This window comes from Diceros bicornis, chromosome 25, assembly GCF_020826845.1.
Source record: "Diceros bicornis minor isolate mBicDic1 chromosome 25, mDicBic1.mat.cur, whole genome shotgun sequence".
In the NCBI taxonomy this organism is placed as follows: domain Eukaryota; kingdom Metazoa; phylum Chordata; class Mammalia; order Perissodactyla; family Rhinocerotidae; genus Diceros; species Diceros bicornis.
In genome coordinates this window covers 4,997,120-5,017,494 of record NC_080764.1, presented here as the reverse complement: position 1 = coordinate 5,017,494, position 20,375 = coordinate 4,997,120, and the positions used below count along the sequence as shown (strand labels likewise).

The following is a 20,375-nucleotide window of genomic DNA, read 5'->3' as shown; positions in this document are numbered from 1 at the left end:
GCGTTGTTGACGTCTCCGCGGAAACCGGCCTTCGCACCGTCCGCCGGCGCGAGAGAGCGGGTCTCAAGGCCTCGGAGCAGGCTCGTATCCCACCGGCGCAGCCTCGCTGGGGCTTCTCGCACGTGTTTAAACCTCTTGGAATCTCTTGGCGATTCCCAGTCATGGAGGTAGCGCAGCCCAAGGACCTGGAGCAGGAGTTTCGCTTGGCCAGGAGGAGGCACGCGGAGCTGTGCAGGCAGAAGTGGGTCTTCAACGCCCGGAGCAGGATCATCGGGGTGAGACCCTCGGGCCCGAACGGGAAAGGGGCCAGGAGGGAATGTGGAGCGGCTGGTGGGGGGGCCAGAGAGGCGGGCGGCGGCGGCGAAGAGGAGATGAACCCTTGGAACGAGACCTCTGATCCGGGCACAGCTGCAAACGGCACCAGGCCTTGCAGGGGAAAACCAGTTCGATGCATTGACTTTGCCCTATGGGAGAGACCCTAACAGACCAAATCATGCACGCTCTCACTTGCCAGACAGGCAGATGGAGTCCTGCAGCGGCGAGGGAGCTTGCCTGGAGTTAGTGGCCAAACGGAGCCAGAACACGGTTCTCCTCTCTCTCAGCCAGATTTTCTACATTGCCAAGGGTTCTTTCCAGTCCATTCGTTTGACAAATGCCAATGGAATTCCTGTTTTGTGGCAAGCCTGAGCTGGGTCCAGGAGATGAGGAATAAGGCAATCCATGACTTTTCAGAGTTCATGGCCCATCGGGGGAGGCAGGCGTTAAAATGGTCCCATTAAAATGTAGTGGAATTATCGCTATGAGGGAGGGGAACACAGGGTGCCACAGGAGCACGGACTGGGGCTGGGAGAGGAAATCAGAGGGGGCTTCCCAGAGGAGGTGATGCCTAAGCAGTGTTCTGAGGATGAGTATCTGTTAGCTAAGACAAGGAGGGAAGGAAGCTCTGGGGAAAGTTAAGAGGACAGGCTGAAGAACCAACTATAAGCAAAAGCATCCAGCTATGAAAAGACCTGATGTGTACCTAAGACAATTTGTTTACAGTGGGGCAAGGCTAAAAAGATAAGTAGGATTGTTATCAACTGAATAAAGTTCTCTGGCTCTCTTTCCTCTTGTTTTCCGTTCCCAGGGAGACACAGAAGCCTGGGATGTTCAGGTTCATGACCAGAAGATAAAGGAAGCAACTGAAAAAGCTAGACATGAAACCTTTGGTGAGCATTTCCTGAATGCCTGTCTGGTGGTTTAGGGCTGTGTGCCTTTAGTCTCCAGCCCTCTTTTCTTCACTTATGTAAAAACTTGTCATTTCATGCTCTTCTTCCTTTTAAATTTTCATCATTTCTTGTGCTCAATTAACTTAATGCACTAATTCTTCCTTTCCTAAAAGAAAAACAGCTGTTGAATTCTATGTGGGTTGTAGGAAATATATTTTGAGAATAAATCTGTTTTTGTTTTCTTAAAAAACTGGAAATGAAAAACCTGAAACACACACGCATTCTCTGCCAAAAAGCTCAAGACCTGCTAATGAGGACAGCTGTCTACACTAGACGACACACACTCTCCAGAGCTTACGACCCTGAGCTGACTCAGAACTAGATATGGTTCAAATAATAGTGTTCCAGCTCTTAGATCAAATTTCCAAATAGAATTCATTTTCCCCCACCATGTCCAACAATTTCAGCTTATTTTTTAAGGCACCATAAGGATTTTTAAAAGAGAAAAAAGCAGGATACAAAATTGTGTATACAATGGGTAATCAATTAAGTTTAAAAATATATGCAGTCATGTGTCACTTAACTATGAGGACAGGTTTTGAGAAAAGCATAGTTAGGTGATTTCATTGTAGTACGAAGATCATAGAGTGTACTTACACAAACAAATGGTATAGCCTACTACACACCTGTGCTAACCTTATGAGACCACCGTCGTAAGTGCTGTCCATCATTGGCTGAAATGCCTCGCATGACTGTAAAAATATGCTTAGAAAAAAGACAGAAAGGAAATACACCAAAATGTTAGCAGTGGTAATGTTAAAGTGATGGTCTGATGAGTGAAATTTATTTTCTTCTTTATACTGTTCCATATTTTCTAAACCTTTTACTGTTTTTTATTTTAGTTTTAAAATAATTCAAACTTAACAAAAACAATGTGACAGATACATACATACCCACCACCAGATTAGATGTTAACATTTGCCAAATAGGCTTTAGATATCTTATTTTTAAGAACACTTTTTGAGAATTAAATGTTATATATATAGAGAGAGAGCTAAAGCTCTCCCCCGCCTCATCAGTTTCCTCTTCCTCCCTCCTCAGACATATGCATCATTCCCAGGCATGTTTTTTGTACTTGTACTATTTATGTATGTATCTGTAACAATATAAAATTTTTTATGTGTGTGTTTTAAAATTTTACATCCATGGTATCATATTAAATGGATCCTTTGTAACATTTTTTTAATTCAGCAGTGTATTTTTAGAATTAATCAGTGATCTACATATAATTTTAATTGTTTTATGATATTTTGTTATATGATTTAACCACAATTTCTTTATCCATTCCCCTATTGATGGCCGATTTAGATTTTTTCCAGTTTTTTAATAATTGCAAAAAATGCTACGATGACTATTCATGCATTACGTCCTTAGTGTACATGAGTGAGAGATACCTAGAAGTGGAATTGATAGGTCATAGGATATGTATATTTTTAGTTTTATGAGATATTGGCAAATTGCTTTCCAAAGTTATAAGTATACCAGGTTACACTCCTGCAAGCAGTGAATGAAAAATCTTGTTTCCCCACATCCTTATTAATATGTGCTATTATTAGTATTTTAAATATTTTGCCAGTTCATTGGATGTTTCCCATCTTGTGAAGCTGATCATCTTTTCACAAGTTTGCTGGTCATTCAGATTTCTTTATAGTGGTTTGCCTTTTCCTATCCTTTGACCATTTTTTGGTAGGGTTGTTTGTTGGGTTTTTTTAAATTGATTTGTAGATGCTCTTTGTATATTCAGGATACTAATCCTTTAATGATTATGTTACCTTTTGGGAGGATGGGATTACTTTTATTTATTTATTTTATTTTATTTTTTTTAGGGAGATCGGCCCTGAGCTAACATCTGCCAATCCTCCTCTTTATGCTGAGGAAGACTAGCCCTGGGCTAACATCCATGCCCATCTTCCTCCACTTTATATGGGACACTGCCACAGCGTGGCTTGCCAAGCAGTGTGTCGGTGCATGCCCGGGATCCGAACTGGCGAACCCCGGGCTGCCAGCAGAGCGCACGTACTTAACCGCTGGCGCCACTGGGCTGGCCCCTGGGATTACTTTTAGAATCACTAAAAATTATTTTTTAGGGTGGATTCAAATTTATATTTTCCTGTGAATCTGAAGCTAATGGATGTGCTATGTCCCTTCTAGCTGCTGAAATGAGGCAAAATGACAAAATCACATGCATATTAGAAGACCGGGAAAGGAGAGATAGGAAAAATCTGTGTAAAGCCATCAATGACTTCCAGCAGAGCTTTCAGAAGCCAGAAACTCGCCGTGAATTTGACCTATCTGACCCACTAGCCCTTAAGAAAGATCTTCCAGCCCGGCAGTCAGATAATGATGTTCGGAACACAATATCAGGAATGCAGAAATTCATGGGAGAGGATTTAAACTTCCATGAGAGGAAGAAATTCCAAGAGGAACAAAACAGAGAGTGGTCCTTGCAACAGCAAAGGGAATGGGAGAATGCCCGTGCCCACCAAAAATGTGCAGGTAATGAAACAAAAAAGACAGTTTGGTCTCAATACTTTCTTCAACAAATCAACCCCTTGTTTTTTTCTTGTTTCATTTTGTCTTCTAAGTCCTACTAATGTGCTGCTTGGGCCGTGTGGCCAAGAGACATCAGAGCCTGCATTCCAGGATTTAAACGTCTTCAGTCACCTGTCAGCCATTCAGGGAACGCTGTCTGAGCTTGTGCACTGTGTCAGGGCTCTAGTTGAGTGCTGGAGCGCAGAGTGACTCAGAATGGTCCCTGTGCTCAGTGTGTTCACAGTCTGCTGGGAAGACAATGGGAAATACATAGGTCTAGCCTACAGTATGAGTTCCGTAAGACACTCTAATCATCCCCCAACCTGACCTTCCACCTCCGTCAGTGGGAACTCCATTCTTCTAGTTGCCCAGGCCCCAACCCCAAGTCATCTTGACTCCTTCCTTTCTCTCAGATGCCACATTCAGCCCAGCAGCAAGTCATCTCAAATTTCGACTGCCTTTCACCACCTCTGCCATTACCACTCTGGACTCAGCTGTCAACATCTCTCAACTGGATTATGGCAGTAGCCCCCAGCAATCTCCCTGCTTCTGCCCTTGTCCCCTGTGGTCTCTTCTCAACCCAGCATCCAGAACAATCCTGTTAAAAGTTAACCTAGATCCTTCGCTCAGAACCTTCCAATAGCGTCTCATTTCACTCAGTAAAAAGAAAATTTATTTCAAGGACCAATGAGGCCTTCACAGTCTGACTTTATCTCCTACTATGCTGCCCTTCATTCATTTCATCGTCATCACACTGGCTTCCTCACTATTCCTAGATGAGTATTTCAGGCTCATGTCTGCCTCGGGGCCTTTGCACCTATGGTTCCCTCTGCCTGGAAACATATTTTCCCAGATATCTGCATGGCTTGCCCCCTCTCCTCCTTCAGGTCTTTGCTAAAATGTCATCTCGTCAGTGAGACCTCCCCTCACCACTCTGTTTTAAATTGCAACTCTCTCCCCTCCGCCATCCCTTCCTTTGCTTTATTTTCCTCCACAGCGTTGATCACTGACATACTGTGTGGTTGTGTATTTCCCATCCCTCTCCCCAGTATCATATCCTAAGCCCAATGAAGGCAGGAGATTTCATCTGTCTTGTTCACTGCTATATCCTTAGTTCCTGGCACACAGAGAAATATTTGTTAAAATAATGTACTCATAGAACTTTAAAAAGCTCGTGCATCTCCCAGGTGCTCCACATTTCTGTCTCTGGCTGAGAGCCTCTGTCTCAGCCTCGGACTCGGTCCTTGGGCTGCCTCCTTGATACCTCACCAGACATCTCACACACTGGAAACTAACCCTGAATTTCTCTCTGAATCTGCTCCTCCCTCCCTCTCCCTCCCTTCACTCGGTGACTCCTCCTTCCCTTAATCAAGCCAGAAACCTGCGAGTCATCCTCGATGACTTGTCTCCAGGCCTCCTCTGCTCCTGTCCCTTCTATCCCTGCATGCATTTAGAGCTGTCCATTTCTCCACCCTACTGTCACCACTGTGGCACAAGCTGCCACCCTTTTCCACCTGGCTGGGCCATGCCGAGGGCGTTCTAACAGTCTTCCTCTTTCCTTCTTGCCCCTCTCCAGTCCATTCTCAACGTAGCAGTCTGAGTGCTACATTTTCAACAATGTCAGGTTGAACAGTGTCACCCCCACTCCCTCCATCCCAGCTTAAAACCCTCTGATGGCCTCCCGTTACATCTGGAATAAAATGCAAACTCCTCCCGCAGCCTACAAGGCCCTGCATGCAGGGGCCCCTGCTCAACCCTCCAATATCACCTGCCCCCCGCCCCCCACACTCCACTCACTGTGTCCCAGCCATCCCGGCTTTCTTTCCCTTCTGGATCCCAACGACTCCTTCCCCACTTCAGAACCTTTCCTCCTGCTCTCTTGTCGTTCAGGCCTCAGCTTAAATGCCGCTTCCTCCTGAAGAAGCTCTCTCTTATGCCCACCTCCAATTACCTAAGTCAGGTGTTTCCAACATTTTCCCTCTTAGTATCCTTCCCTCCAAGCACTGTCATAATTTGTGTTAATATATCTGTGTCGGGGCTCATTTGTTTATTATCTGTCTCATCTCCTGATAGTATGTTCCAGGAAGACAGGAATGGCCCCCTGTGTCTCACCCCCCGCTACATGGGATGTTCCCAGCAAAGTGTGCAGCCCACGTTAGGTTCTTGATAGCTCTCTGTTTAATGAATGGATGGATAAAGGAAAGGTGGGAGATGGAGCTGAGGGTGAGCAGAGGCCAGGAATTCCCCACTGAAGAGTGTGGTCTTTGTTTTTAGAGATACTGAGGAGACCCACAGGGCACAAACTCCATATGAAGAACCTCTGATCAATGACACTTCTTTAAATTATTTTACTGAGGTCATAATAGTTTATAACATTGTGAAATTTCAGTTGTACGTTATTATTTGTCAGTCACCATATATATGTGCCCCTTTACCCCTTATGCCCACCCCCAACCCCCTTCTCCTCTGGTAGCCACAATCTGTTCTCTTTGTCCATGTGTTTGTTTATCTTCCACATATGAGTGAAATCATGTGATGTTTGTCTTTCTGTCTGGCTTATTTCACTTAACATCATACCCTCAAGGTCCATCCATGTTGTTGCAAATGGGACGATTTTGTCTTTTTTTATGACTGAGTAGTGTTCCATTATATATACACCACATCTTTATCCATTCATCAGTTGATGGGCACTTGGGTTGCTTCCACTTCTTGGCTATAGTGAATAATGCTTCAATGAAATAGGGGTGCATAAGTCTCTTTGAATTGTCGATTTCAAGTTCTTTGGATAAATACCCAGTAGTGGGGGTAGCTGGGTCTTATGGTATTTCTATTTTTCATTTTTTGAGAAATCTCCATACTGTTTTCCACAGAGGCTACACCAGTTTGCATTCCCACCAGCAATGAATTAGGGTTCCTTTTTCTCCAAATCCTCTCCAACATTTGTTGTTTTTTGTCTTGGTAATTATAGCCATTCTAACAGGTGTAGGTAATATCTCATTGTAGTTTTCATTTTCATTTCCCTAATGATTAGTGATGTTGAGCATCTTTTCATGTGCCTGTTGGCCATCTGTATATCTTCTTTGGAAAAATGTCTGTTCATATCCTCTGCCCATTTTTTGATCGAGTTGTTTGTTTTTTTGTTGTTGAGTTATATGAGTTCTTTGTGTATTTTGGAGATTAACCCCTTGTTGGACATATGATTTGCAAATATTTTCTCCCAGTTGGTGGGTTGTCTTTTCATTTTGTTCCTGGTTTCCTTTGCCTTGCAGAAGCTCTTTAGTCTGATGAGTCCCATTTGTTTATTTTTTCTTTTGTTTTACTTGTCCGAGCAGACATGGTATTCGAAAAGATGCCGCTAAGACTGATGTCAAAGAGTGTACTGTCTATATTTTTTTCTAGGAGTTTTATGGTTTCACATCAATGACACTTTTTTAATGTAACCAGCCTGCAAAGTAGGTGTTGTCCTGCTCCACAGGTAAGGGCTGGAGGCTCAGAAAGGTTGCACAGTCGTTCAGGTTTACAGAGCTAGGAAGCGTCTGGGCTGGGGTAGGAGCCTGCTCTGTCTGACTCCAAATCTTCATGTTTTGCTGTTTGGACTCACCACTTTGGCCCCTTCTCCTCCTCCTCTTCCTCATTGGCCTGGAAAATTCCTACTGCCATTCCCCCTCCTGTTACCTGACACCCCCTCCTCTGGGGAGCCCCATCTGGTTCCCACAGCAGAGCTCCCCTTTTTCTGGGCTCCCACCATCCCTTGCCCACTATAAGGATGATAGGTCAAGGATCTATCTGCTCGCCCTCTTACTGCCCCCCCTTCCAATGCCAGGACCACAGCAGACATTACTAGTCTATCGCAGATGTTACCAATCCACAGTAGTGATCACTAACACTCAGTACTGATCTAAGAGCTTTACTTGAATTAACTCATCTGAGTCTGCCAACAGCCTTCCGGGGCATCCCTGCTCTGTGGATGAGGGCATGATAAGAAGTGGATGCATGAATGGACACTCCACAGGGTGCTCTGCAGGCCTGGGAAGGAGCTCTGGGTGGGCACGCTCGGTTTGACTGTGCTTTGCTTCCTTTCAGAGGACCTCTACATGAAGACAAGGCTGCAGTTTGACCAAACAGCCATGCATTTACAGAATCTGGAAAGTGCCACCAGAAAGGCGGTTTGTGCAGCAGTGAAAGAATTCAACAAGAGCCAGGTATACCCCGGGCTCAGTGTCTGGACAGGAGGAAAGCATACAGCCGCTTCCTTGGGGCACCCCAGCCTCCCTGGGTCCCGGGCTCAGCCCATTCACTGGGTCACATCACGAACCCTGACAGGGCCCTGCCAGGGGCTGCCCAGTTACAGCAATGGAGGAGAGCCAGGCTCTGCTCCTTAGCTTTGAATCTGGGCCTGAAACCTGACAAAACTAGCCATGCAAACTGGGGGGTCAATTCACCTTTCCAAACCTCATGTCATTCTTCTGTGACACGAGGACAGTGACATCTACCTACACGGATACCACCTAGCGCTGCTCTGATGCCTGCTCTGGGTTCCAGTTCTTTACCACTTACCAGGAACAGGCCCACAGGCCCCCATTACAGGGAGCAACTATTATGATGATTATTAGCACGAACTTTGGGGGTCTCCTGACAGCTCCCTCCCCCTAAACTCTGCCCAAGTTCCTCCAAACACTCCTCTCCTTGCCAATCCCACGCTGAAGTTGCTTCAAGTTCTCTATTCCTTTTGGAGGTTAGACTCCCTATCCAGGTTTTCTTTCCAAATGCAGTTATATTCCTGGGTGGGGTGGGGCTTGGCCTGGACTCATTGATCAGATTAGCTGGTTGACCAGAACCATGGTCTGCAAAGGCGAGTGTGCAAGATGAGCCACTGGAGAGTAGGAAGAAGATATTGGAACTCTGCTTCGTATTTATTTTTAACCCCATCGTTTTTCATTCCCATGTTTGTGTGTGTGTGTATTATGAATTACGTGCTATTTTTATGGTCTAATAGTACCACGTTGTGAACTAAATATATTGGAGACAGGCTCAAAAATGTTCTATCGATGGGGGTATGTAATCAAAAATCCTGGAGCTGCTGGACCGGAGACTAGAGAGAATGTTGATTTTCAACCGCGGGGGAGAGGGACAAGGATGGCAAACTGCCAGAGATGGGGAGGGGCAGCCAAAGGGCAGAACCAAGGCCCCTGGAGCCCAGGCCACCAAGCAGCAAGCCGCAGGAGGTCTTATAGATCGTCTGGCCCTTGCCCTTCATTTTACAGATGAGGCCCAAGAGGAGAGGTCCTTTGCTCCAGGCCCCACAGCCAATTAATGGCTGAATGGGGCTCTTGATTCTTCGCCCACTATCGGCTGGTCATCCATTCATTCATTTATTCACTTGTTCATTTATTAATTCAACAGATATTTATTGAGCCTTCCCGCTGGGCACTAGTATGTTTTTTGCTAAACCATGTTGCTGCATTCATCCATTTATTTATTCATTCATTCCATAAAATTTTTAGTGTGCACCGGCAACATGCTGGCCTCTCAGGTCCCCCGTATCCTCACGAGGACTCTGCGAGACCCCTCTGCCGGGGGAAAGCTGTCTCCGGCTTCTGCAGCTCTGTTCCTGACTAGAAATAAGCTTTGCTAATTAGCCTGGGACGTTGATACAAGGGTCTTGATAACTGTCCTCAAAAGATTCCAAGCAGGTCAGTCCAGTTCAGCAGGGGAGACACCCACTGGGGAGGCCCGGTTCTCAGCGAGGGGCACTCATTTCATTAGGGAGGGGATGTGGTTTCGGGGATAGTGTGCAGGCTCATGAGCCCGACTGCACGGGTGCGAGACCAGGCTTTTGTCTGTAGCCTTGGAAGAGCCACCTGAGTGCCTCCGTCTTGTCATCTGCAGAGTGGGGACAGTGATCACACCCACCTAGGCCAGTCAGAATGAGCTAACGCGTGCAGGGTAAGAACGCCTCCCGCATCTCAGTGGCTTAAAACGCGAAGTTGCCATTCATCATGCTCCATGTCCATCGCGGGCTGGCTGAGTGGCTCTGCTCCTTGTGCTCCCCACCCTGGCGCCAGGGCCTTGGGACAGAGCAGCCACCAGCCAGAGGACTCCAGCAGCACAACAAAGAAGGAATGTGGCCGATCCCCCCAGCCCCCGCATCCTCCCAAAAGCGTACCAGTCACCTCTGCTCACATTTCATTGGTCAAAGTTAGCCACAGGGCCACGCCCACTCTACGTGGGCAGAGGAGCGCGGTTCTGCCACACGCCCAGAAAGAGCACTGGCCACATTGAGTGACCAGCAGTGATGGCTGTCACATGTGCTCCTGAGGTTGTTGTGGAATTAGACTAGGTAGCACACGTAACATATTAGGACGTCCGGCACATTATCAGGACTCAGTCAATGATGGCAATTATTTTTAATCCTAGCAACAGTTAGCTGCTCCTATCAGTCACTGTGCTCAATGACCCTACCAGAGGGGCATGATTAATTGATAAAGAAATGGGCTCAGAGTTGGGCACTGACTGTCTTAGGGACACTCAAGTAGTGACTGGCAAGTCCAGGATGTGAATCCAGGCCTGTCCAGCTGCAAAGCACGTGCTTCTGTGACGCAATCAAGCTGGCCCCATCATGGGCACCTGTGGGGTGCCAGGCACCTTGCAAAGTGCCCTGTGCGTTCATTACTATAGAGATCTGATAACACTGAAAAATGGCTCTTAATCCATCTCCTGACTTTACAGAGAAATGGCTGCAGCCCGGAGAGGGGAGTGACTTACTCCAGGTGACACAGCCAGGGCCTGTTCCCTCCACTCATCACCCTCACTTGAGCAGGGATTTGGCCAGGAATTTATTTGTGCCTGGGGCCTGTGGCTGACAGGCATCGGGAACACTGAGGTGACAATACATTTTCACCTTTTAGAAGTCACCACTGTTGTGAATCACTCTGTTGGGTGTTCTTTGTGGCCTGAAGCCATCCAAGGATGACCAAGACCACAGAGAGGGGCACAGAGCCCTGCCCTGGGGTGAGTGAGACGAAGCCGAGGGGAGCTGGCTGCCTAACCAGGGAGGCAGCTCCCTGCTTTGGCAAATCTGTGCAAAGACCTACAGCTCGTATGCACACAGCCAGCAGGTAGCGATTCCCTCAGCCCAGCCCAGCATCATCCAGGCAGCTAGCGGTCCGAGGGCCTCCCCACATCCATGCTGACAAGTCTGCCACCCCCCACCCACCCCATCCCTGGTGTCCTTTAGTGCACTCTTCCTTCAAGAGTCCCGGTGAGATTTGCCGGCCTGTGCCTCAGGCCCCCTAGGGTCACTGGGAGCATCTTCCTCACTGTCTTCCCCTGCATAGGCCTTGGAGTCAGCGGAAAGGAAAATTCAAGAGAAAAAACAAGAACAAGAGGACAGCCTGGCGGAGATCTCCAGCCTCCTGCGTGGGGACCTGCTCTCCGAGAACCCGCAGCAGGCAGCCAGCTCCTTTGGGCCCCACCGCGTGGTCCCTGACCGCTGGAAGGGCATGACCCGGGAGCAGCTGGAGCAGATCCGCCTGGTTCAGAAGCAGCAAGTCCAGGAGAAGCTGGTGCCTGCCCCACCCATCCTCACAGAGCCCGCAGACGCAGCTCTTTCCTGCGGCTTTCCTCTGCCTTCCTCGAGCGCACCTAGTTAAAGCCGATGTTACACTCGGCACTAGAAGCTGCTCTCAAGGAGTTTGTGTTCTAGTGGGGGGAGATGACAAGAGCCAGATAACCCCATAAATGTATGATGTAGCTTCACAGTGAGTGCCTAGGAAGAAAATAAGGCTGGGCAAAGGAGATTGAGAGAGCTGGGCAGAGGAGGGTCATCAGGGGACTGAGAAGTGACACTGGAACAAAGACCTGAAGGAGGGGAGGGAGCGAGCCATGCAGATATCTGGGGAAAGGACGACCAGGCAGCATGAACTGCAAGGGCAAAGGCTTTGAGGCAGGATCTTCCTGACCTGTTCAGAGAAAAGTGAGGAGACTAGTGGCTGGAGTGGACTGAGGGGCAGGAGAACGTCCAAAAGGAGGGCCGAGGTCCTGGTGGGCCATTGGGGAAGACTGGCTTTTCTTATGACTTTGAGGGGGAGCTCTGGAGGGTTCTGAGCAGAAGAGTGGCATGGTCTGACTAACATTTAACGAGATTCGTCTTGCCACAATGTTGAGGGTGGACTCTGGGGGTCGGGGGGAAGGAGAGAGATCGCTGGGGAGGCTGTTGCAGTGGTCGAGGTGAGAGATGATGCTGGCTGGATCCAGGGCGCTGGCAGTGGGGCTGCTGAGAAGTGGACCTATTATCTTGAAGGTAGAACCTACAGGATTGGTTGAAGGGTTGGGCATAGGGTATGAGAGATAGAGGAGTTAAGGATTACTCCAGGCCTTCTGGCCTGAGCAATGAGAAGGATAGAGTTGGCATTTACAGAGATGGGAAGCTGGTGGGAGGAGCAGGTTGGTAGGGGGAGAGGAAGTGCAATTTTGGATGTTGTGTGCAATGTCCTTTAGACATCTATATCTGTTAGGATTCAGTTGAAAACCCCAAATAACAGAATCTTAAACAAAACAGAACTTTATCTCTTGCATCTAGACTAAATCCTTAGGAAACAGTCCAGAGCTGGTTTGGCAGCTCCGTGGTCATTGACTGAAGTTCTGCCATTCTCAGCACCTGGATCCCACCTCTTAGTGCAAGATGGCTGCTTGAGCTCCAGCCATCACATGCATATTGCAGCTAGCAGGAAGAAGGAATGGGGAAGAAAACTAAGGACATTTCCCAGAAGTTTCACAAGACATTTCCATTTATATTCCACTGGACGACACTTAGTCACAAGGTTCCCCTAATTGTAAAGAAGGCTAGAAAATGTAGTGTTCAGTCCAGGCAGTGAAGTGCTGGTGATTCTTTTATTAAGGAAGAAGGAAAATGGCTACTGGGGGACAAGTAATATTTTCTGCCACAACCTCTAAGTAAAACCCACTTAGCAGCTGGACCTATAGTCTGGAGCTCAGAACAAGGTCTGGACAAGATCACGCAGGGAGTGAGTGTTGACAGAGGAGAAGGGATCTGAGGACTGAATCCTGGGACCCTCCTGACCTTATAGAGAGCCAAGGGGCCTGAGAAGGAGCAGCCAGAGAGGAAGGAGGGACGCAAGCGGGCATGAACTGGAGGCCACGCGAGGGGAAACGTTTTGGAAGGAGAATGGGAACCCCTGGCTTAAACGCCGCTGCTGGGCTCCGACTGGATGCTGGATCCCGCACGGTGACAGTCACATCTTTACTGGAGGGGTGGAGGTGACGGCCTGTGTAATGGGCTCGAGAGAGAAGGGGCAGGATGAAGACAGGCAGCAAATGCAGACAACAGTTTCAAGGCACTTTGCTGTAAAGGGTGCAGAGAAATGGGGTGGTAGCTGGTGGGGGACATGGGGTCACGGGGGAGTTGTTTGTTTTGCTGATTGTAGAAATAACAGCATGCTTATCATTCCATGAGAGGGATGCAATAGAGGAGAGAGACTTGCTGCCGCCATGTCCTGGGGGTGGCAGGAGAACAAGGGACTCAGCACCAGTTGAGGCTTGGCGTGGACAGGAGCTCAGACTGATCACCCTCGGCCATGGGGGTGGGGGTGAGGGTGGGGTGTGTTGGCGTGGAACTTGTGGGGTGTCTCCTGGAGAAACAGGACAGGAGGTCAGCTGCTGAGGGTGAGGAATCCGGGTTGGGGATTTGAGGACCGAGAACAAGGTGCTAAGTGGTCGTCTGAGATAGCTGGAAAGGATTGCCTAGGGGAAGGGGCAGGATGGCCAGGCAGCGCCCAGGGCCCACTGGAGGCTTGTGGTCATGAACTTGAAGTGACCCCTGAGCACAGCCACGCTCAGCTGTAAGGGGAGAATGGGGATTCACCGTGGTCAGGGCTCGCCGGGAAGTCTGAGAGTCTTCCTGAGCGAGAGGCTCAGGGACGCGAGGTGCCTGCCAGGGGTGTCGGCTGTGGACACCGGGCTGAACAAGGAGGGGGATGAGGACGCAGGGCACCAGGGACAGTGGAAAAGTATGCGGTCAGTGGATTGGGGGTCATGGGGGTGGAATAACTGTTGGATCAGGGTGCTGGAGAGAGAGCGGAAGAGGCAGGTTAGCATGGTGGCGAAGGGGACGCTTGAAGGTGAGACTAGGGAGCGTGGCGTTATTGGTAATGACAAGGCAAGGGCAGAGGTTCTCAAAGTGGGGTCTCCAACCAGCAGCATTGGTGTCACCGGGGAACTTGAGAGAAATGCAGATTCTCAGGCCCTGCCCCAGACCTGCTGAATCAGAAACCCTGCAGTGGGGCCCATGGGCAGTGCTTAGCAAGCTCCCCAGGGATTGCGATGCCCCTGGAGTTCAAGACCGCTGGTGGGGTGTGCCCAAAGGGTGATAGCTGACAGGTTGGGACGAGGTCTTTGGAGAGGAGGCAGAACCACTGAGAGGTCAGAGAAAGGAAAGAGTCACCTCTGTGCACTGAAATTGCTCAAGATTGCAGCAGGAGAGAGATCTGGAGAGGTTCTCAAACCCACAAAGAGTGGATGGAGCTGCCCCAGGGTCGGCAGATGACCGCACAGGTGGCGTGGCAGGTGCCGTGGTCTGTGTGAGCTTCCAAGCAGGCAGGTGCAGGGGGAGGGGCAATGGCAGTGGCCCAGGAGATGAGGAGCAGGTGGGACAGCTCACCTGCCTGCTCACCTCCAGGCCCAGAGGTGCAAATGTCTGTGAGAGGCTGCAGCGGCGGGGGAGCCGAGGGCAGCTAGGGGTGGGCAGGGAAGCAGCCCTGGGTGGGAGGAGCCCTGAGGTCGGCGTCAGGATACAGGGAATGCTGGTCACCCTTGCAAGGCCCTGCTCTGTCCTTCAGCCCTGCAGTTCAGCCCGACTGTCTGGCAAGGAAGGTCGGCCATCTGTCCTGAAAGCAGCATTTTTGTCTGACTCTCAATCTTTGTAGAAAATTAAGACAGAAAAGCACAAAGGGAAAAATCCCATATTAAATCTCACCACTCAGAATACTCCCCTCCCCTCACCCCCACATGCCTCTCCGTGGCCTCTCTTCTCGCCTCCTTTTCTGTGCATGGAGATAATTTGACAAGTGAGATCATGCGAAGAATATTTAGGTTGTCTGTCTGTCTCTTAGTCCAGGCCAGTGTGTCCCCATGTCATTCTGTATTCTTGACAAAGTGTCTTGTGTCATGACTCAGCACCTTACAGGTGAGGAAACTGAGGCTCAGAGGGGCAGTGTGACTTGCCCCATAGGAGGCAAAGCCGGCCACCAGGCTGCCTTCCGGTCCGTGGGTGGGGGCCAGGACCTCTGCCTGCCCTCCTGCCCCTGCTGGCCAGCTGACCCAGGCCTGCGGGCCCACTGGCCACTCGACCCCTGCTCACCCGGAGGGGGGAAGCTCTGCCCTGTAACCCACGGGGAGAAGCAGGGGTGCTGGTCTTCAGGCCCAGCCGCGGCTTTTCCTTCCTTGTGCTCCTTCCTGGAGAAGGGTGAGCTGACAAAGTAATTCACCCTCAGGACAGCTGACAAACTGCTCACGATTGGTGTGTGGGAGGGTGACCCCTCCCCTCTGCATTCATCCAGTTTCCTCTTCCAGGACTCAGTGGTCTTTATAGAGGGGTCTAGAAGGCAATGAGGAATGAGCTGAGATGCAGAAATTCATCCCCAAGACCCGAGAGCCCGTCGTTGTCCCTGGGTGGGGCTGCGGCATTTGTACGTTCTAGAAGCGACCAGGTGACCCAGTGTTCAGCCAGGTGGAGCAGCCTGCCCCACTGGTAGCGTCCGGGGTGCGGAGGACCTGACTCGCGGCCCTGCACACGCAGCCCCCTCAGGGCTGGGAGCCGCTGTGGGAACTGAGTCCCTGCTGTCCCCTCAGGCCTCAGAGGGGCGGCCAACGCCTCCCAAGAGTGGGAAGCAGCTGGGCCACCTGAAATGATGGCAGGCGGGGGTCCCCTCTGATTTCCTGCGTGGCCTTGCCCACCTACCCGCCCCTTCTCTGAGCCTCAGTTTCCCCACCCGTAACATGAGAGGCCGGTTCTCCTAGATGATCCCCTGGGGCTCTCCTGCTGGAGACAGGTGGTGAGGAGTCACCTCTCCTCTCTCCAGAGGCTGCAGGAAGAAGAGCGCCAGCGAGACATGGACTGGGACCGGCGGCGGGTTCAGCGGGCGCGCGCCGTCCTGTTGTCTGAGCGGCAGCAGCAGCGGCAGCAGCGCGACCTGCGCAGGGCCCTGGACTGCAGCAACTTCAGCCTGGCCAAGGAGCAGCTTCTGCAGTGAGCGGGGCCTGGGAGGGGGCGGCGGAGGGGAGTTGGGAGAGGAGTGACCGGGTTAGGGTCAAGGGGAGGGCAGGTGGGGCTGGGGGGTGCCAGAGGGGAGATCAGGCTGGTCGTGGGGAGGGTGGGGGCAGGCCGTGTAGAGCCTATGGAGCAGGCACCCAGCTTTCCTGGGGCCCTGGCCCACCCTCCCTGAATCTTTCCCACCCAGAGGACCGTGGGTGTGTATTGCACCAGAGGCCCCATAGTGACTGTAGTTTGGGCCGTGGCGCAGCCTCCGGGTAAAGAATTCAAACAGAAAGGGGGGAAGGGCTCAGAGCTAAGAAGCCGGAAATTAAGTACTTGGAAACCAGTGGTCTCGACACAGGCGGGGTGACTGAGATTCCATTGCACTTTCATCCTGTAAACACCCCTCCCTGGGCGGTCCTCAGCCGGGCGCCCAGCGGGCTGGGACATGGATGCTGGTGATGGAGTGCACAGAGGGCACAGGGAGCCCCTGGGGAGGGCGCTGAGTGGGCCTGGGGGAGTCGGGAAAGCTTCCCGGAGGAGGCTGCCTGGCTCAGACGTGGAGGAGGAGGACGGTGCCAGCCGCCCTCTGCGGGGAGGGCTCTCCGGGCAGAGGGAGGGTCTCCTGGGCTGCCAAGAACCAGCCTGGAGTCTCGTCTTCATACAGACAGGCCCCAAGAGTAGTTCAGAGTTCCAGCTACAGGAAGTGTCAAATGCAGATCGGTAGGTGGACTTGTCACTAAAAAACACATCATTTATTCACTTATTTGTCTCTATTCATCAAGCTCTTGGCTTGAACTCAGGAGGGGCCCACTGGTCTTTTCTCCAGTGCGACATCTGTTTATTGGTGGGTCCGGCATTGGCTGGTCGCTTCTGTTGGGGGCCTGAACAGAGCATTAAGAGATGATCTGACAGAAATCCAATGGGATGAGCGAATGTCTTTACAGTCAGACCATGGAGATTTAATTCTAAAATATCCCCAAATCTCGCTGGCGCCAGTCCCCAATCTAGCTGCTCTGTGATGGTGACACGCCCCTCTCCTCCACCCTTGAGCTCACAGGGCCGGAATGCATTCTGTATCCTGTGATAACACACTGAGAAAAAGTTTGTAGCCTTTTTCCTGTATAAAAAAATTAGAATATTTAGGAAGTCAGGCATTTGCTGATATTTTTTCTCCTTATTTTATTATCAGGAAAAAATATATGAAGGAAGTCTATACAAATCATCCCACTGAAGATTATTTCACACAATTTAATACAAGAAGTCGATGATGAAAAAGACACTTTTCCCCTCTGAATCATTTATGTTTAAAATAAAGTAACCTCGAAGAGTCACATTTGTTAAAAAAATACACTCCTTGGTTCAGAAGTATCCTTAAACTTTACTTTTCCACTGTGGGCAAAACATTTATTAAACTTCTCCCTTGTATTTCTATGAGGAGCTTTAGTTTCTGCTCAGCGCAGCTCAGAGGTGTCTCTAGTGCAGCTCTGGGTGCTGTGGAGCAGGGATGGAGTGGACATGGCTCTGCTGAGGACCACTCTAGAGAGAGAATGGCGTTCGAGGCAGGCTGTGTGTTGCCTGGACCCTGGGCTCAGCTGCTGCACCAGCTAACACTCACAGCACTCATGATGTGCACGGCATCATTCTAAACACTCCACGTGGAATTGACTACTTTGATCCTCACAACAGCAGTGGTGGGTGTTTTATCACTCACATTCTCCAGCCTGAGAGCCTAAGAGCCTGAGACACACACACGGTAGGTGACTTGCCCAGGGTCATGCTGAAGGGCAGTGGTGCAGCTGGGGTTGAACCCAGGGAGTCTGTTCTCACCCACTTCACTCCCCTGGCTCCTGGTAGCAGAGACCCAAAACAGGAGTTTATTTCTTGCTCTCATAAAAGTCCAAGCTGAGTAGCGCTACTTCATTGCTCTGCCATCTCCCATCTTGTGGTCCAGGAATGCAGCACCAGCTCCCACCATCATGTCACATTCGGGCCAGCAGGGAGGAGAAAGAGGAAAAAGAAGGAGGCAACAGCATGCTCCTTTCCTTAAGCACATGGATGAGAATTGTACATTTTACCTCCACTCATCCTGTTGGCCAGAATTTAGTCATGTGACCACACCTAGCTGCAAAGGAGGCTGAAACTGAGCTGGCTAACCATGTGACCAGGCACTAATTCTGTAATGGTATAAAAAAATGGACGAATACCTACTAGGGGCCAACTAGCAGTGTGCTGCAGCCTTGAAGAGTGACATGCAATTTGCCAGAGGAGAGGTGATATGAGGCATTTTATTGGGGGTGGAGGAGGCTATATCTAGCGGTATTGGGGTCTCTGACTCCTAGGCCCAGGATAAGTGGATCCTGCCCAGTTACCTCTTCTCCGTGTAGGTTTCTTGAGGGGCCATATGCACAGGGCCAGTGACACATGGCAGCTCTTGGTGGAGACATCCATTATGAATGCATTTCCACAAGTTACACCATCACCACTGCTATTAACCATCCTGGACATCCCTGTTTCTTGAGCAAGAGTGGCTTGTTCCTGAATGATTGACAGTGATGAATGCATTCCCTTTGGGTAAGCAGGTGGGGGGTGTATTAGTTTCCTGGGGCTGCCATGACAATCTACCACTAACCGAGGGGCTTAAACAACAGAAATTTACAGTTCCTCACAGTTCTGGAGGTCAGAAGTCCAAGATCAAGGTGTCAGCAGGGTTGCTTCCTTCTGAGGGCTCTGAAGGAGAGCCTTTTCCAGGCCTTTCCCAGCTTCTGGGGTTTGCTGGTGGTCTTTGCTGTTCCTCGGCTTGTGGATGCATCATGCTGATTTATGCCTCCATCTTCACATGGCATTCTCCAGTTGTGGGTGTCTATGTTCAGATTTCCCCTATCTATAAGGACTCCAGTCATATTGGATTAGGGCCCATCCTAATGACCTTATCTTTACTAATTACATCTACAATAACCTTATTTCCCAGTAAGGTCACATTCTGAGGTGTTGGGTGTTAGGGCTTCAACACATCCTTTAGGGGGTACACTGTTCAACCCATAACAGGGGCAATGCAGAGGGGCACCTGGTTGCATTGCCTCCCAGAATAAGCCCATTAGGAACATTGGTGCCCTGGCTGAAGAAGCCACGCTTTGGGAGGGTACTGGTGATGGATGAGTGACAGCCCATACAGATGGTTAATCCTCCCGTGATTGGACAGGGAGATAAAGGGAGAGATGGGAGGTGATGTCAGTTCATTCAGGGCACATTGAGTGCTCTTCACATCCTGGAGGCTGTGCTAGGATCTTCCACAGTCTAGTGGGGGCCACAGATAGGGAAGCAGATCCTTGCAGAGGAGCACGAGGTGGCCTGGTACGTGGGGCTGATGGGCACAGGTGAGAAGGCGGACAGCGCTCCGAGGCCGCTGCAGCCGTCAATAATACATTTATATGCCTGGAATCATGAGCCCAATGTGGAGAGGCTTGCTTTAACTCTGAATTTTGCATCATTATAAAAAAGATTCCAAAAGGAAGGCCAGGCTTGAAAACTTGGGGCGCTTGCTTGCTTTAAGTGCGCCCTCTGCTGGTGGCCAGCAGCACAACACATTCCCTGTGGTTCTCAGGCAGGTAAAGGAACCCAGCGATTAAACTGCCCCGCCCCAGACCCGTGACACCACCGGTTGGGGTGATGGCCATCTTGCAGAGAGAAAACAGAAGACAGCTCAAGTGATTTACCCCTGCCTGGAAGGCAGAGCCTGGGGCCAGATGTGGGGCCCTCTCCATTACTCTCCTCCAAATGGCCCGTTACAATTTTACACAGACACACACACACTACAGAAGGTTTTGTTTTTTTTTTCACTTTTTTCCCAACACTTTATTATGAAAATTTTCAAACATACAGAAAAATGGAAAGAATTGTACAGTATATATCTGTACACTCACTACCTAGATTCTACAATTAATATTTTGCTATATTTGCTTCATGTCTGTCTCTTCACAGACTGGCTTTTAAAAATTCCAGTTATATTCTGCTTACAAAAGACAAATCTAAAAGCAGCACAGAAAAGTCAAAAACAATAGTCATTTGTTATTATAATAAAAGTCAAAAGTCATTTGAATTTACTCAAATAAGTGAAAACTCTTGTCCACACAAAAATCTGCCCACCAATGTTTATAGCAGTTTTATTCATAATTGCTAAAACCTGGAAGCAACCAAGTTGCCCTGTCGTAGGTGAATGGATAAACAAACTGTGGTCCGTCCAGACAATGGAATATTGTTGAGTGCTAAAAGAAAGAAACTATCAAGTCATGAAAAGACATGGA

The 20,375-nt window shown here is 49.7% G+C and overlaps 1 protein-coding gene across 1 annotated transcript; it reads left to right on the top strand.

The window, feature by feature from the left end:
- The first annotated feature begins 115 nt into the window (after window positions 1–115).
- RIBC2 (RIB43A domain with coiled-coils 2) lies at window positions 116–17,505 on the top strand. The gene is made up of 7 exons (XM_058568813.1): window positions 116–275; window positions 1,127–1,208; window positions 3,420–3,764; window positions 7,884–8,002; window positions 11,138–11,365; window positions 15,899–16,065; window positions 17,264–17,505. Exons 1-7 carry the CDS (start codon window positions 162–164, stop codon window positions 17,340–17,342), a joined length of 1,134 nt encoding a protein of 377 aa, XP_058424796.1. The 5' UTR covers window positions 116–161; the 3' UTR covers window positions 17,343–17,505.
- Window positions 17,506–20,375: the final 2,870 nt, after the last annotated feature.